General features: G+C 41.9%; 1 protein-coding gene across 1 annotated transcript in view; it reads right to left on the bottom strand.

Moving 5' to 3' along the window:
• LOC106604837 (regulator of G protein signaling 14) overlaps nt 1-14247 on the bottom strand; it is a 29060-nt gene extending 14813 nt beyond the window's left edge. The window contains 8 exon segments of the mRNA XM_082975213.1: nt 829-923; nt 1059-1098; nt 1774-1953; nt 10250-10393; nt 12352-12444; nt 12662-12810; nt 13007-13028; nt 14111-14247. Of these exon segments, the coding sequence (XP_082831339.1) occupies nt 829-923; nt 1059-1098; nt 1774-1953; nt 10250-10393; nt 12352-12444; nt 12662-12810; nt 13007-13028; nt 14111-14158 (771 nt within the window). The 5' untranslated portion in view covers nt 14159-14247.
• Nucleotides 14248-16377: the final 2130 nt, after the last annotated feature.

Raw genomic sequence — 16377 nt, 5'->3', positions numbered from 1 at the left:
TTTTAATTTGCTGTTTTATGATTTTGTTATACTCTTGTGAATTCTATGGTTTTTACTAGATTACTTGTAGTTTTTCATGTTGTCTGTAATTGTGTAATGACTTGGTGCTGCCTATCATGGCCTGGACGCTCTTGAAAAATAGATTTCAAATCTCAAGGAGCCCTTCCTGGTTAAATAAAGGTTAAAGAATTTTTGTTTTGTTTTATAGTAAGCATTTCACTGTTGTACACCTGTAGAGAGACTCATCCATTATTTTATTACAAGCAGGATTGACTACTGTAATGCTCTCCTGTCTGGTCTACCCAACAAAGCCATTGGTCAACTGCATAACATACAGAATGCTGCAACAAGGCTACTGACCAAGACCAGACAGAGAGCACACATTACACCGGTTTTAAGGTCTCTGTCCTGGCTGCCTGATTGGTCTTTAAATCAATGCATGATTGTGCACTCCAATACATGTCATAAATGCTTTTAAGTTATGCGCCCAGTAGATCCCTCAGGTCCTCTGGCACTGGCCTTTTAACTATCCCAAAGCCTAGGACCAAGAGGCATGGCGAGGCAGCCTTTAGTTTTTATGCCGCCAGCCTCTGGATTAGCCTGCCAGAGAATCTGAGGGGGGACAAAACTGTGGACATATTTATAATACATTTTAAAACACACCTTTTTAGCTTAGCTTTCGATAGGGTGCTTTTTAGTTGTTCAGTTTTTATTGTTATTCTTTTGTTTTTTATCCAATTATGTTTATTCTGTAGTAAATATTTCAGTTTTTATTTTCATTGTTTTCTTTTAGTTTTTTTCTGTAAAGCACATTGCGTTGCACTTTACCTCTATCTGCCTGTAGAAGGAGCCCAACTCCACACTGCTGTTGGACATCTGAGACTCCGTACGAGACACATTCACCTTGAGGTACGACACCTCTACTGAGAAAGGAGGGGAGGAGAGAGAAAGGGAGGGAGAAAGGATGAGGGAGAAACAGACAAGTGTGTGGAGTGGTAACAATTTACCAGAGAATACCATGGGAAGAGAAGAGATATTATAGATGAGCGGAAGCCTACCTCCCCATGATCCCCTCTTCTCCCGTTGCTTGTCCTTCTTCTGCTGAACACAGGTTACAAGCTATTACTCATACCCATGCAATGGATTACATCAGAGAAACTGGATATAATGACGAGATGCTTTTGTCTCCACCCTAACAATGGGATTCATTTTCCACAGAGCGGAACGGCGGGCTGTCAAGCTCCTGCCTATTCCTCTCTTTGGATTGTTGGATACATCTCGTTATTTGAATACTTTTTGGAATATTCGATGAGGGGTGTTGAATTTAACCACCTGTATTCAATGGAGAATGAGATGCTATGCTAGCCTCATGAATATGTATAGACCGTCTCAAATTTCAACAGGGACAAGTGTTTTTTCTCAAATTTGCTGGGATGTCATGTGCATCACACTTATATCAGTACACTCATAACAACCTAAGCATTGTGAAACTTCTATTAGATCAAATAAGCCTCACGTATCAAAATACAGTAGCAATTCATTTTTATCTTGCCTAAATTCGACAATCTCTCATTGCCCCCAATGCCAGAATGATTAACTTGCTTAATAATGAATGATCTGCTTAATGTGGACAGATTTTGGGGTGGAGTAAACCCTGTCGCTTTGCCTTCCTCTCTGATTACACACATCCAAATAGAATCATTTCAACATTCTTCAACAATGATCAAAACATTGCTTCCATAGTTATTGTTAAAACACATCCATCCATCCCACCTTCTTGCTGTCGTTGAGGGAGGGGCTGGCAGTGGCCATGTTCTCCCATGATCCTGTGCTGGTGGGCTCAGGGGGGATTCTGGGTAGTGGCGTGCCCTCCACGCTGGCCAGGGTACATTTCTGGTAGAGAGGGGAGCGGACGAAACGCCTGTAGCTGTCCATCTTCATCAGCTTAAAGATCTGACACAGGGGAGGGACGGGGACAAACAGACACAGACATGTAGACACACCAGTTCAGGTCATGGCACTGCATACACCACACTTTTACACTTTTGTTGCTAATAAGTTTGAGTTGCTCTACTTTCTTGCTTTAAAGATACAGTTTACCACTGCTCTTTCACTGTATATGTCCATTAATATGTTATTAATATATAATATGCGCAAATACAAGCATTTCTGCATCTCTCCGGACGAAACAGGCCATCTACATTCCATGGTTGTAATCAAACCACAATATCCGGAATTCGTAGTGATTTCAGGATGTAGTACTACCCCGGGTGAGGTGGATTCAGTTGAGAATTGCGAATAACTATTTCTTTTTCTTTTTGTGTCAACAACAACTGTAAAGTTTAGTCATGGTGCAGTGCTCAGTACCTGGATGTGCAAACTACAAGAAAGCACAGGCTGCTGGGGTAACATTTCAATGGTTACCTAACAGAGATATTCCTCAGAGCCAACAGTGCCTGGCGGCAATAAAGAATGCTGCCTATGATGTGAATACTCCCGTGGAGAAATATCCAAAAGTCTGTGGTTGTAGCCAGCACTTTCAGCCAGAGGATTTCGAAACGGACCTGAAGTCTCAACTTATGGGGTTGCCAGGTTGTCGAAAGTTGAAAAGTTATGTTATTCCAAGGATTTTCCCCTTCATTTCAAAGAAGAAAACATCCGATCAGCGAACATCAGCGCAGAAAATAAGCAGAGGTAACGTAGCTAACTTAGTTAACTAGCTAGCAAACTATATTTGTTTATCTAAACCAACATCGAGTTTGTTAGCTTTCATAATACGCTGGCTAGACATTCCAAAGCAAATCAATGTTATTAGCCAGGTGCTATCTTTTTGTCATTTAGCAGATGCTCTTATCCAGAGCAACTAGAGTTAAGTGTTTTTCTCAAGGGCACATTGACAGATTTTTCACCTAGTCAGTTCAGGGATTCATACCAGCAACCTGTCAGTTACTGGCACAACCTCTTAACTGCTAGGCTACCTGCCGCCCTAATGTGACTGGCCTATGTGTTCTATTTACATAGTCCGATACCATCAACATCTGCAGCCCCATCAACATAAAGCTCAGCACCAGGAACTAGTGTAAGTCACCTTTGATAAATATTTCCATGACAAGATGAGCAAATAAATATACAGGAGCTAGCCATAAACTTGGTCCGTGTCTTGTTGTCATAGTTGGTATGTTTATAAGTAGGCTACAAATTCTTCTGTAGTTTTTTCTCTGTAATCTGAAGGCTTAGTTGATTGCTTATGCAAAGCTTGAAGTCTAAACTGGAGAAAAGCAATTGGATATCACGAAATTTGGGAGAAAAAGGGTGTAAAATACAACAACAACAGAAATTCACACCCTTATAGTCAGTTTGTGTTGTGTTTGTTGGCATGGGGGAGAGGGGCTGTTAGTATCCTATTCACTATTATTGGCAGTGCTTGTCTACTCAACAGCACAACTGAAGGTGCTCACACACAACAGTACATGACTAGACTGTGTACAAGTCAAGCCACCCCTCAAACCTTTCACACCTTTGCTAACAGACAATTTCAATGTCTCATTAATGAGTGTAACAAAACGCGTACCAGTCTACCATACCCTTTTTTGTTTACAGATGAACATGGTTTATTGTAAGATTACACATCCTCATGATCTGTCTTCATGTCTTACACATCCTCATGATCAGTCTTCAAATCTTTCCAGAAGACTTGCAGTACAACCAAATCTTCTGCAAGAGGTTGAAGCAGTCAGTGGTGAAGAAAGTGTACTAGCCCAGAACCTACTACTTCAGCGAGAAGCTTGTCCACCTAGCTGTGGAGCGCAGAAAGGACAAGACAGTGGTCTACAAGTAGCCAGAGTCACAGCTCCCCAAACCCAACATCCCTGCCAACATCGCCTAAGCCTGCTAAACAAGCTGGAATTGCCCAGCATAAGACGATGTTCACCAGCTGAAGAACATTCAGGACCCTGCCTGGAACATTCAGCCAACACAGCATCCATATTCAGTTAAACAGATTTTTCAATATCAAATAGAATACCTGGTATTCTCACAACTGCATTGTGGTATAAATATTGCTGGAATTTGATCAAATGTTTTATATAATATTTTTTTAAAGTGTACTGACAAGTGACTAAATAATTCCAGCTGCATCAGAAACCAAAACTTCTGGAACAATTTATAGTGACATTCATGAAATGTATTTGGAAGTAACTAGCTACAATCTTACTACTAAAACAAATTATGCAGGGAGTTGGTGTATCATTTCAACTTTCATTTGTTGGCAAGTAAACATATTTCAATAAAACAGTAAATTAGTCTATTGCTCTGGAGACCGAGGTGAGTTTACACAACAGTATGCAGGAACAGTTATGGCAATGTATGACATACAGTTGAAGTCGGAAGTTTATAAACATCTTAGCCAAATACATTTAAACTCAGTTTTTCACAATTCCTGACAATTAATCGAGTAAAAAATCCATGTATTAGGTCAGTTAGGATCACCATTTTATTTTAAGAATGTGAAATGTCAGAATAATAGTAGAGAGAATGATTTATTTCAGCTTTTATGTCTTTCATCACTTTCCCAGTGGGTCAGAAGTTTGCAAACACTCAATTAGTATTTGGTAGCATTTTCTTTAAATTGTTTCACTTGGGTCAAACGTTTTGGGTAGTGTTGGGTTCACCTTGGGGTCATGATAGGGGCTGTACCAAATGTTTGATGTATTAGTGTATTATAATAATTGATTACGCTTATGGTGTATTAATAGAAGGGGAGGGGTTATAAAACCCCTCCCTCCTTACATTTATAGAGTCCTAGACTACAGATTAACAATTTATATATTCATTATAAGGTTTAATATTGTTCCACAGTCTTTTCTAGTCTCTGCCTCTTATAAAGAAACGGTCTGAGAGATGTGTGACTGAGAAAGAACCCTGCAGGGGAGTGAAAGAGATAAGAGACTAGTCAGACATTCCACTATAAATCAACTTGGGGAGTGGACATTTACTGCTGAGCCTTTAGATAAAACTGAAACTCTTGTTTGTATAGCTGTGTAGGCATGGGCTTGGTCTCATGAGTAGACGGTAATGACATAGGCAGTGACATCACTAAGGCTGGACTTCGGGCTTAATAAAATAACTTGGACCCTTTACTATTTTGCAGAACTTACTCGGAAACATGCGTGCCATGTTCCTGTTGTCAACTTCTGTCTGCAATTGCATTAATACATGAATGATTGATTTACTTAAAGATATTGTCTGAATGCTAATTTCACCAATGAGCCAATGATTGACGAGGAACAAGGAACGAACCCCAACAGTAGCCTTCCACAAGCTTCCCACAATAAGTTGGGTGAATTTTGGCCCATTCCTCCTGACAGAGTTGGTGTAACTGAGGCAGGTTTTTCAGTTCTGCCCACAAATTTTCAATGGGATTGAGGTCAGGGCTTTGTGATGGCCACTCCAATACTGTGACTTTGTTGTCCTTAAGCCATTTTGCCACAACTTTGGAAGTATGCTTGGGGTCATTGTTCATTTGGAAGACCCATTTGCGACCAAGCTTTAACTTCCTGACTGATGTCATGAGATGTTGCTTCAATATATCCACATAATGTTCCTCCCACATGATGCCTTCTATTTTGTGAAGTTCACCAGTCCCTCCTGCAGCAAAGCACCCCCACAACATGGATGGTGTTCTTCGGCTTGCAAGCCTCCCCCTTTTTCATCCAAACAAAACAATGGTCATTATGGCCAAACAGTTCTATTTTTTTTCATCAGACCAGATGACATGTCTCCAAAAATACGATCTTTGTCCCCATGTGCAGTTGCAAACAATAGTCTGGCTTTTAATGGCGGTTTTGGAGCAGTGGCTTCTTCCTTGATGAACGGCAATTGACTCAAATTATGTCAATTAGCCTATCAGAAGCTTCTAAAGCCATGACATATTTTGGGGGAATTTTCCAACCTGTTTAAAGGCACAGTCAACTTAGTGTATGTAAACTTCTGACCCACTGGAATTGTGATACAGTGAATTATAAGTGAAATAATCTGTCTGTAAAGAATTGTTGGAAAAATGACTTGCGTCATGCACAAAGTAGGTGTCCTAACCGACTTGCCAAAACTATAGTTTGTTAACAAGACATTTGTGGAGTGGTTGAAAAACGAGTTTTAATGACTCTAACCTAAGTGTATGTAAACTTCCAACTTCAACTGTATATACAGTAGAATAGAAATATACTACTAACTCCTAAAATAAATACTACAGTTCTACAAAGTCAATACTTAAGATAAGTGTAGTGTTTTGAGTCCCTTTGATACAAGGGGAGATTGTTGTCATGGGACCTTTCACATATCCTCTTGAGAGGTTTCAACATACTCTCCATCGTGTCAGGGATAAATTGCTCGAATGGCCCCAATAATACACGCAGACAAGGGGATTCGGTTTCCTGTGTCTAGCTTCTCCCCACATATAACAAACTCCAAAAATAATCTGCAGGCCTCCAAGCGGTATTGTCTGTAAGAGAATGACAAAAATGCTATTCAATTTTCATGAGCAATTATTGTGTACTGTCTGTATTCCTACTGTAGCAGCAGGGTGCAGAATATTACACATCTCACAGACACACATTAGCTAGCTTCAACACACAGGTATAGTTACTCAAAGACTATTAGCAATATGAGTCATGAAGCCAAAGTAATTCCTTTACTCTTCGTCATCATCGAAACATTTCTCTAGTTTTGCTCCTATTGACATACACTGAGCTAGCTATAACGATAGGCTACAGTACATTTTGGGTTTAGCAAAAAAATATAGCTAGCTGAACTTAGTGGTACTAGCATGCCCCGTTATGGCCAAATCGATCATGTAATTGTACAGTACTGTACTAAAAAACACTGTCTTGTGTAAAAATATAGCTTATATTGCTAGCTATCTACCAACAGCAAAACCAAAAATGTCTCCAGCAACCCTCAATCCCGTGAACCTGTAGAAACTAGTACCGCCCCCATTTTGAAAAGCTCGCCTTCGAGGGTGGGAGCGCAGTTGGACAAGGAAGTAGATCTCCTGTCAGGCTGTATGGTTACAAAGCCAGGGAAAATCAGTCAACCTAGATATCCTGCAATGTTGTGGCGGATAGGACCATTGTTGAGACCAATGGCTCTATTGAACAAGGACAACAATATCTACTCACTGCTAGCATGATCATGCAATCGGCGAAACACAAAGGCCACAATAATTGCTATCTGATGTCTGATCGAATAACTTCATTATTAGATCAGACAGCAGGCTCAATCAACCGATGACATCAATAGTTGAACTCTCCCGGCGCAAAAGTTCCAAAATACTGCTATGATGTATGGTTTGAAACACCTCTCATCACTCATAAATATGTAGGGAGAATGGAAAAACACCCCCAATAGTGTCTAGAAATGAAGTTTCCCTTTATAACAGGAATTGGGCAATTCCAGACCTCATGGGCCTGATTGGTGTCACACTTTTGCCCCAGCCCCAACTACAGTGCCTTGCAAAAGTATTCATCGCCCATGGTGTTTTTCCTATTTTGTTGCATTACAACCTGTAATTTAAATTGATTTTAATTTGGATTTCATGTAATAGACATACACAAAATAGTCCAAATTGGTGAAGTGAAATGAAAAAAATTACTTGTTTAAAAAATAAAAAAAAAATGTATATACGGAAAAGTGGTACGTGCATATGTATTCACCCCCTTTGCTATGAAGCCACTAAATAAGATCTAGTGCAACCAATTACCTTCAGAAGTCACATAATTAGTTAAAAAAAGTCTACCTGTGTGTAATCTAAGTGTCACATGATCTGTCACATGATCTCAGTATATATACACCTGTTCTAAAAGGCCCCAGAGTCTGCAACACTACTAAGCAAGGGGCACCACCAAGCAAGCGGCAACATGAAGACCAAGGAGCTCTCCAAACAGGTCAGAGACAAAGTTGTGGAAAAGTACAGATCAGGGTTGGGTTATAAAAAAATAACCGAAACTTTGAACATCCCACGAAGCACCATTTCATCTATTATTGAAAAATGGAAAGATTATAGCACCACAACAAACCTGCCAAGAGATGGCAGCCCACCAAAACTCACGGACCAGGCAAGGTGGGCATTAATCAGAGAGGCAACAAAGAGACCAAAGATAACCCTGAAGGAGCTGCAAAGCTCCACAGCGGAGGTTGGAGTATCTGTCCATAGGACCACTTTAAGCCGTACATTCCACAGAGCTGGGCTTTACGGAAGAGTGGCCAGAGAAAACGCAATGCTTAAAGAAAAAATTAAGCAAACACGTTTGGTGTTTGCCAAAAGGCATATGGGAGAAGGGACTCTGGTCAAATGAGACTAAAATGTAGCTTTTTGGACATCAAGGAAAACGCTATGTCTGGCGCAAACCCAACACCTCTCATCATCCCGAGAACAGTGAAGCATGGTGGTGGCAGTATCATGCTGTGGAGATGGTTTTCATCGGCAGGGACTGGGAAACTGGTCAGAACTGAAGGAATGATGGATGGTGATATATACAGGGAAATTCTTGAGGCAAACCTGTTTCAGACTTCCAGAGATTTAATACTGGGACGGAGGTTCATCTTCCAGCAGGACAATGACCCTAAGCATACTGCTAAAGCAACACTTGAGTGGTTTAAGGGGAAACATTTAAATGTCTTGGAATGGGCTAATCAAAGCCCAGACCTCAATCCAATTGAGAATCTGTGGTATGACTTAAAAATTGCTGTACACCAGCGGAACCCATCCAACTTGAAAGAGCTGGAGCAGTTTTGCCTTGAAGAATGGGCAAAAATCCCAGTGGCTAGATGTGCCAAGTTTATAGAGACATACCCCAAGAGACTTGCAGGTGTATTTGCTGCTTAAGGTATTGACTTTGGGGGGTGAATAGTTATGCACACTCAAGTTTTCAGTTTTTTTGTCTTATTTCTTGTTTGTTTCACGGACTGGAGTTGCCCATCCCTGCTTTAAATGTATCTCCATCAAACAGAGAACTGAATTCCAAGTGTTAATTTAAATTTAATTTGAAATTCCAATAAAATTCTTGAATTCACTCGTAAATTGGAGAATTATGTTGAACTAAATTCAAATTGAAAAAATCTTCAAGTTTTGGAATTGAAATTGAATGAGACTGTTTGGACTTTTTGAATTGGAATTGTAAAAACATGTAATATTTGGAATTTAATTGAATTAGAATTCAGTATTTTTACATTTCCAAGTTAATTAAATTAATGCACATAGTATAACAAATTGACTGTAGGTGTCACGTTTACCCCACTCCCCCTCTCTGGCGCTCGACATCACCATTTGTCTCATGATTACGCACACCTGCCACCATCGATAAACGCACCAGCACCCAATTATACTCAACCGGACTCCATCACCTTCCTGATTACCTCCTTTATATCTGTCACTCCCGTTGGTTCTTTCCTTAGGCGTATTGACTCTGTTTCTGTTTCATGTCTGTACGCTTTTCGTGTTTCTTGTTTTGTACTATGTTCCCATGCCTCAGCCGGCTCGTCATGGTTCCAGTGCCTCAGCCAGCTCATCAGGCTCCCGCGCCTCAGCCGGCTCTACAGGTTCCTATGCCTCAGCCGACTCTACAGGTTCCCGTGCCTCAGCAGAAGCGACGGGCCGCTCCTGGTCCTCAGGACCGTCCCTCTGGTTGGCGTCGTCCGGCGGCTGGAGCCACGCGTCAGGGAGGGGATACTGTCACGTTTACACCCGCTCCCCCTCACCAGCACCCGACGTTGCCACCTGCACCCCATGACACTCACCTGGACTCCATCTCTGTCCATGCCCGTACGCTTTTCGTGTTTCTTGTTTTGTACTATGTTCTTATTATTACATTTGCACTCCCTGTACTTGCTTCCCGACTCCCAGCATACACGTTACAGTAGGATTTGTTTTAATAATGTCAACCTGTATTTCCATATTTTCAGTATAGCTAGGCTGTCTGAACAGTGACATGAACAGCCTGAAAGCCTAAGCGAATTGAATTTGAATTTGTGTAATTGTTAGGCATAATATTGAATTCAAAATGGAATTCTTGGAGTTTACCTAACATGGAAATTCAGAGGAATTGAATTATCTTTGAATTCAATGACTGACCTGGAATATTAATTGAATTAAATGGAATTTACAGGGAGAGGTATTATAAGGTACAGTAGCCTTGTGTAGCTGGTCTGTGTGAGATGTGTGTGTATGCGGCCGCCAAGTGACAGTAGAGCAGACCTGTGCCTGGGCCTTGTCGAACATTTCAACTTTAGGTTTCTGCAGGTCCTTCTCCTCCACGCGAGCTGTGTCATCGATGTTCACAGAGTAGGGAGCATGGTCAGACAGGTACGTCTGGAAGATGGAGCGAGCCTCCTCAGCAAACTACAGGACCAAAATCAAACACAGTCATCAGGCCACCTGTAACCTCAGCTCCATCAACCTACCTTAACTCCACACACTCATTCATCCCATGTAGTTAGATGTTGTCCCATAGCACATACATAATAGTCAACATGGAAAATTAATACCACAAATACAGTCAAACACATACAGTGAGTGAAAAAGGTATTTGATCCCCTGCTGATTTTGTACGTTTGCCCAGTGACAAAGAAATTATCAGTCTATAATTTTAATGGTAGGTTTATTTGAACAGTGAGAGACAGAATAACAACAAAAAATCCAGAAAAACGCATGTCAAAAATGTTATAAAATGATTTGCATTTTAATGAGTGAAATAAGTATTTGACCCCTCTGCAAAACATGACTTAGTATTTGGAGGCAAAACACTTCTTGGCAATCACAGAGTGGCTCACTGTGGCTCAGTTGGTAGAGCATGGTGTTTGCAAAGCCAAGGTTGTGAGTTCGATTCCCACAGGGTGCCAGCACAAAAAAAAAATGCCTGGAAATGTATGCATTCACTACTGTAAGTCGCTCTGGATAAGAGTGTCTGCTAAATTACTTAAATGTCAGAGGTTTCTTGTAGTTGGCCACCAGGTTTGCACACATCTCAGGAGGGATTTTGTCCCACTCCTCTTTGCAGATCTTCTCCAAGTCATTAAGTTTTTGAGGCTGACGTTTGGCAACTCCAACCTTCAGCTCCCTCCACAGATTTTCTATGGGATTAAGGTCTGGAGACTGGCTAGGCCACTCCAGGACCTTAATATGTTTCTTCTTGAGCCACTCCTTTGTTGCCTTGGCCGTGTGTTTTGGGTCATTGTCATGCTGGACCCATTTTCAATGCCCTGACAGGGAAGGAGGTTCTCACCCAAGATTTGACGGTACATGGCCCCGTCCATCGTCCCTTTGATGCGGTGAAGTTGTCCTGTCCCCTTAGCAGAAGAACACCTCCAAAACATAATGTTTCCACCTCCATGTTTGACGGTGGGGATGGTGTTCTTGGGGTCATAGACAGCATTCCTCCTCCTCCAAACACGGTGAGTTGAGTTGATGCCAAAGAGATCCATTTTGGTCTCATCTGACCACAACACCTTCACCCAGTTGTCCTTTCACCCAGTTGTCATTCAGATGTTCATTGGCAAACTTCAGACGGGCATGTATATGTGCTTTCTTGAGCAGGGGGACCTTGCGGGCGCTGCAGGATTTCAGTCCTTCACGGCATAGTGTTACCAATTGTTTTCTTGGTGACTATGGTCCCAGCTGCCTTGAGATCATTGACAAGATCCTCCAGTGTAGTTCTGGGCTGATTCCTCACCGTTCTCATGATCATTGCAACTCCACGAGGTGAGATCTTGCATGGAGCCCCAGGCCGACGGAGATTGACAGTTCTTTTGTGTTTCTTCCATTTGCGAATAAACGCACCAACTGTTGTCACCTTCTCACCAAGCTGCTTGGCGATGGTCTTGTAGCCCATTCCAGCCTTGTGTAAGTCTACAATCTTGTCCCTGACATTCTTGGAGAGCTCTTTGGTCTTGGCCATGGTGGAGAGTTTGGAATCTGATTGACTGATTGCTTCTGTGGACAGGTGTCTTTTATACAGGTAACAAGCTGAGATTAGGAGCACTCCCTTTAAGAGTGTGCTCCTAATCTCAGCTCGTTACCTGTATAAAAGACACCTGGGAGCCAGAAATCTTTCTGATTGAGAGGGGGTCAAATACTTATTTCCTTCATTAAAATGCAAATCAATTTATAACATTTTTGACATGTGTTTTTCTTGTTGTTATTCTGTGTCTCACTGTTCAAATAAACTTACCATTAAAATTATAGACTGATAATTTCTTTGTCAGTGGGCAAACGTACAAAATCAGCAGGGGATCAAATACTTTTTTTCCCTCACCGTAGCTAGGATTCATTAAAGAGATGACAGAGAAATCCCACCATACCTCTTTCATCCTACTGGGAGGAATCTTCCGAAACTTCTCACAGGCCTGATAGAACAGGATGTTCTCCGCACTCACCTCTGACCTCAGGAAGGCCTTGCATGGCACAAGAAAGAGCATACCTGATAAACAGATCCCCTACAATACAGCTCCCATCAGATCTGATCAGCAGAGTGTGTGTGTGTGTGTGTGTGTGTGTGTGTGTGTGTGTGTGTGTGTGTGTGTGTGTGTGTGTGTGTGTGTGTGTGTGTGTGTGTGTGTGTGTGTGTGATGTGTGTGTGTGTGTGTGTTTACGTATGCATCTATGGCTCACTGTGAAGTAGCGTATTCCCGTGGGATCTTCCAGCAGCTTCTCAAAGCACACGGCCCAGCTGACGACACCACTGGCCTGGGCATCTCCCCCCTGGACCCCTGGTAGACTTGTACGACTGCCCCCACAGCCACGACCAGACATGTTCAACTCTGATAAATCACACACACGTTAACTATTAACACCCCATGTACCCCAATTACACTAAAGCCTCAGAGTATCAGACTAGCGTTACTGCTCACAGACATGTTCAGCTCTGAGAAATAGCCTTCAGACAGACACACACGTGCGAGTGAGTGAGCGAGCGAGTGAACACACACACACACACACACACCATCAATTACTTACCTCCATCTGACACTGCCTGGCTCTGCAGAGACAAGTAAGGGGAATGTCTCAGTTAGGTACAATATAACATGATGCATACCATACAGATCACAGTTATACAGACATTCAAATACATTCAAATCTAAAGTCAGAAACAAACATTAGTGGAGACCAACTTTATGGAACAGGAATACAAACCAACTTTACCGATCAGAATACCATACAAAACATGAAAAATCATACAATCACCCAACCAGATCTCTCAGGCAATGAGTGAATGAAGGATGGCTTCAAAAACACGACACAGCATCAGGAAGTGGAGAGTAAAGAGAACAGCTCCATGGCTTTGTTGTTCTGATAGTTCCCCTCTATGGTAAAGCACTCAAGCAGGCAAGGCCCAAACTCACACAGGAAGAGGGTGTCACTCTACTGCTCTCGTTCTCTCTCTCATTCAGCTTTCAGGACAGAGAATGTTGTTTTTTCAGCTCTAGTTAATCTTAGCCTTCACCTCTGTTGTGCGAGTAATAATATGCAAACACAAAGACAGGCAGACACACACACATTTTCTTGTTTTTAGAGCACACATTAGACAGACCCAAGGAAAGCCTGTGGCCTCACACATACAGTGCATGCTAACAGTGCATGCCAACATATGCGTGTATTCATTTGAGCATTGGGGACTCCACTCACACAACAGGAGACACCTTGGGAATCCAGTCACCATGACAACCATGGGGAGGAGGGGCAGAACTTTTACTCCATCCGTGGTTCATTCCTCGTATCCACACTGACTCACTTTAAAGCTTTCTCAACATCCTCCTCTGAAGATAAGAGGCACATCACCCAACACACACTGTAATATGACTCAATGCACCACATACAAGATGGGACATCAACACATGATGCTACAGACTAGTGACAGGATGTAGCAACTTACCAAGGGATGGTGGAGGGGATCTGTAGGCCCATACTGAGAACATCTGCATACTAACATTCAAACCTCACCGGCCACATTGTGTACACGAGCGTTGCAAAATAAATTTGCACATACATTTTATTCACATGTCTCGTAACGTTGCACCTCACTGAATTCAACCCAAATCTACAGAGAAACCGATAACTCACCATGTGACCAACACCAGGAACACGCAGAGTCTTCGTATTCTTTGACATGGCCGAAGCACCGGTGGGAATGCGAAACGATGCTGACACACTGGGGGGTCACAGCAAAGTGATCCGCCCTGCACTGACACACACACTTGGGTCCTCCTCATTTAGGACTTCCTGTCTGAAAGGGAAGTGTCGCTGTGGCAACAGGCCACAAAAGGGGAAGTGTGGTTACAGTGATCACACTGCTCTTGTGTTACCTCCAGAGAAACTCTCTGATGTGGATAGTTGGGTGGTGTGTTTCTACCCTACTGTACTTCTTGCACGGACTAGGCAGTGCAGGCTGTAAGGTTTATGAGGATGAAAACACACACCTGTACTGAGCAAATAAGGCTACTGTACTTGAGATATAGTAGCACCAACCACAAGAGCTGTGGTTCGGCTTCCCATCCCATCAGAGATAGGGCTGGTGAAAACACTGTAGGCCTATGTATGATTTGAAATGTTTCATAGGCTACTCAAGTTAGACAAACATTTCTGAAATTAATTAATTCATTTCTGAAAATGTTGTTTTTTGTTTTTTTAACATTAATTTGAGTTGGTGGGCAGGTATGGTTGTAGGTGCTCAGTTTCCCAAACGTATTCTGAGCGGCCCCCTTCGCCAGGCGGGAGAAGCATTGGCAGAGCCCGCTGAAAGCCCCCATTCTCTGGGAAAAAAGCTTTTGGGATGGATTTAAATGTTGTTTTTACATAGTGCTAGAGGAGAGAGAAGAGAAGAGTTTGATAACAAAGCAGCAGTTTAAAGTGAACGCTAAGCTACTCCTTGAAGAGTTAGCGAATTTTGAAGATACAAAATGCATTTGAAGACATGCGATTTGGAAATGCAAGCATAACAATAAACTGTATAATTGAAACTTAGGCCTATATCTACAATTACATTTTGGCGATTTTAAAACTGTTTGTATCCCCAAATTCTTTCACTATTGGGAAAAGTGGCAATTCAAATCAAATCACATTATATTTGTCACATGCACCAAACACAACAATGCTTACTTATAGTGAGGGAAAAAAGTATTTGATCCCCTGCTGATTTTGTACGTTTGCCCACTGACAAAGAAATGATCAGTCTATAATTTTAATGGTAGGTTTATTTGAACAGTGAGAGACAGAATAACAACAAAAAAATCCAGAAGAATGCATGTCAAAAATATTATAAATTGATTTGCATTTTAATGAGGGAAATAAATATTTGACCCCCTCTCAATCAGAAAGATTTCTGTCTCCCAGGTGTCTTTTATACAGGTAACGAGCTGAGGTGGTATACTCTTCAATGCTATTGGATGAATCCTGGAACATATTCCAGTCTGCGCAAGCAAAACAGTCCTGTAGCGTTGCATTTGCGTCATCTGAGCACTTCCATATTGAGCGAGTCACTGGAACTTCCTGCTTTAGTTTTTGCTTGTAAGCAGGAATCAGGAGGATAGAATTATGGTCAGATTTGCCAAATGGAGGGCGAGGGAGAGCTTTGTATGCATCTCTGTGTGTGGAGTAAAGGTGGTCAAGAATTTTGTTTTCCTTTGGTTGCACATGTGACATGCTGGTAGAAATTAGGCAAAACTGATTTAAGTTTGCCTGCATTAATGTCCCCGGCCACTAGGTGCGCCACTTCTAGATGAGCATTTTCTTGCTTGCTTATGGCAAAACCCAGCCAGCTCTATTTTATCCTTGTTGTCGTTCAGCCACGACTCAGTGAAACATAAGATATTACAGTTTTTATGTCCCGTTGGTAGGATAGTCTTGATCGTAGATCATCCAGTTTATTTTCCAATGATTGCACGTTGGCCAATAGTACGAATGGTAGTGGCGGTTTACCCACTCAATGACAAATTCTCACAAGGCACCCCGACCATGCTGCCCCCTTTTTCTCTGTCTTTTCTTCACACGAATGACAGGGATTCTGGCCTGGTCTCGGGAAAGCAGTATATCCTTCGCGTCGGACTCATTAAATAAAGAATATTCGTCCAGTTTTAGATGAGTAATTTCTGTTCTGATGCCCAGAAGCTCTTTCCGGTCATAAGAGAAGGTAGCAGCAACATTATGTACAAAATAAGTTACAAACAATGCGAAAAAACTAACAAAATAGCACAGTTGGTTCGTAGCCTGTAAAACGACAGCCATCCCCTAGGGCGACATTATTAGGTCCTATTGCATGCTCAAAGCAAAGGATATAGACATGGTCATTTGTGCCAGTTTGTCTTTTTACTTACCAAACCAAAGTTTACAGA

The sequence above is a fragment of the Salmo salar genome, chromosome 05, assembly GCF_965601325.2.
Source record: "Salmo salar chromosome 05, fSalSal1, whole genome shotgun sequence".
In the NCBI taxonomy this organism is placed as follows: Eukaryota; Metazoa; Chordata; class Actinopteri; order Salmoniformes; family Salmonidae; genus Salmo; species Salmo salar.
Note: the sequence above shows the minus strand (reverse complement) of the source record. Positions and strands in the feature narration are given on the sequence as shown.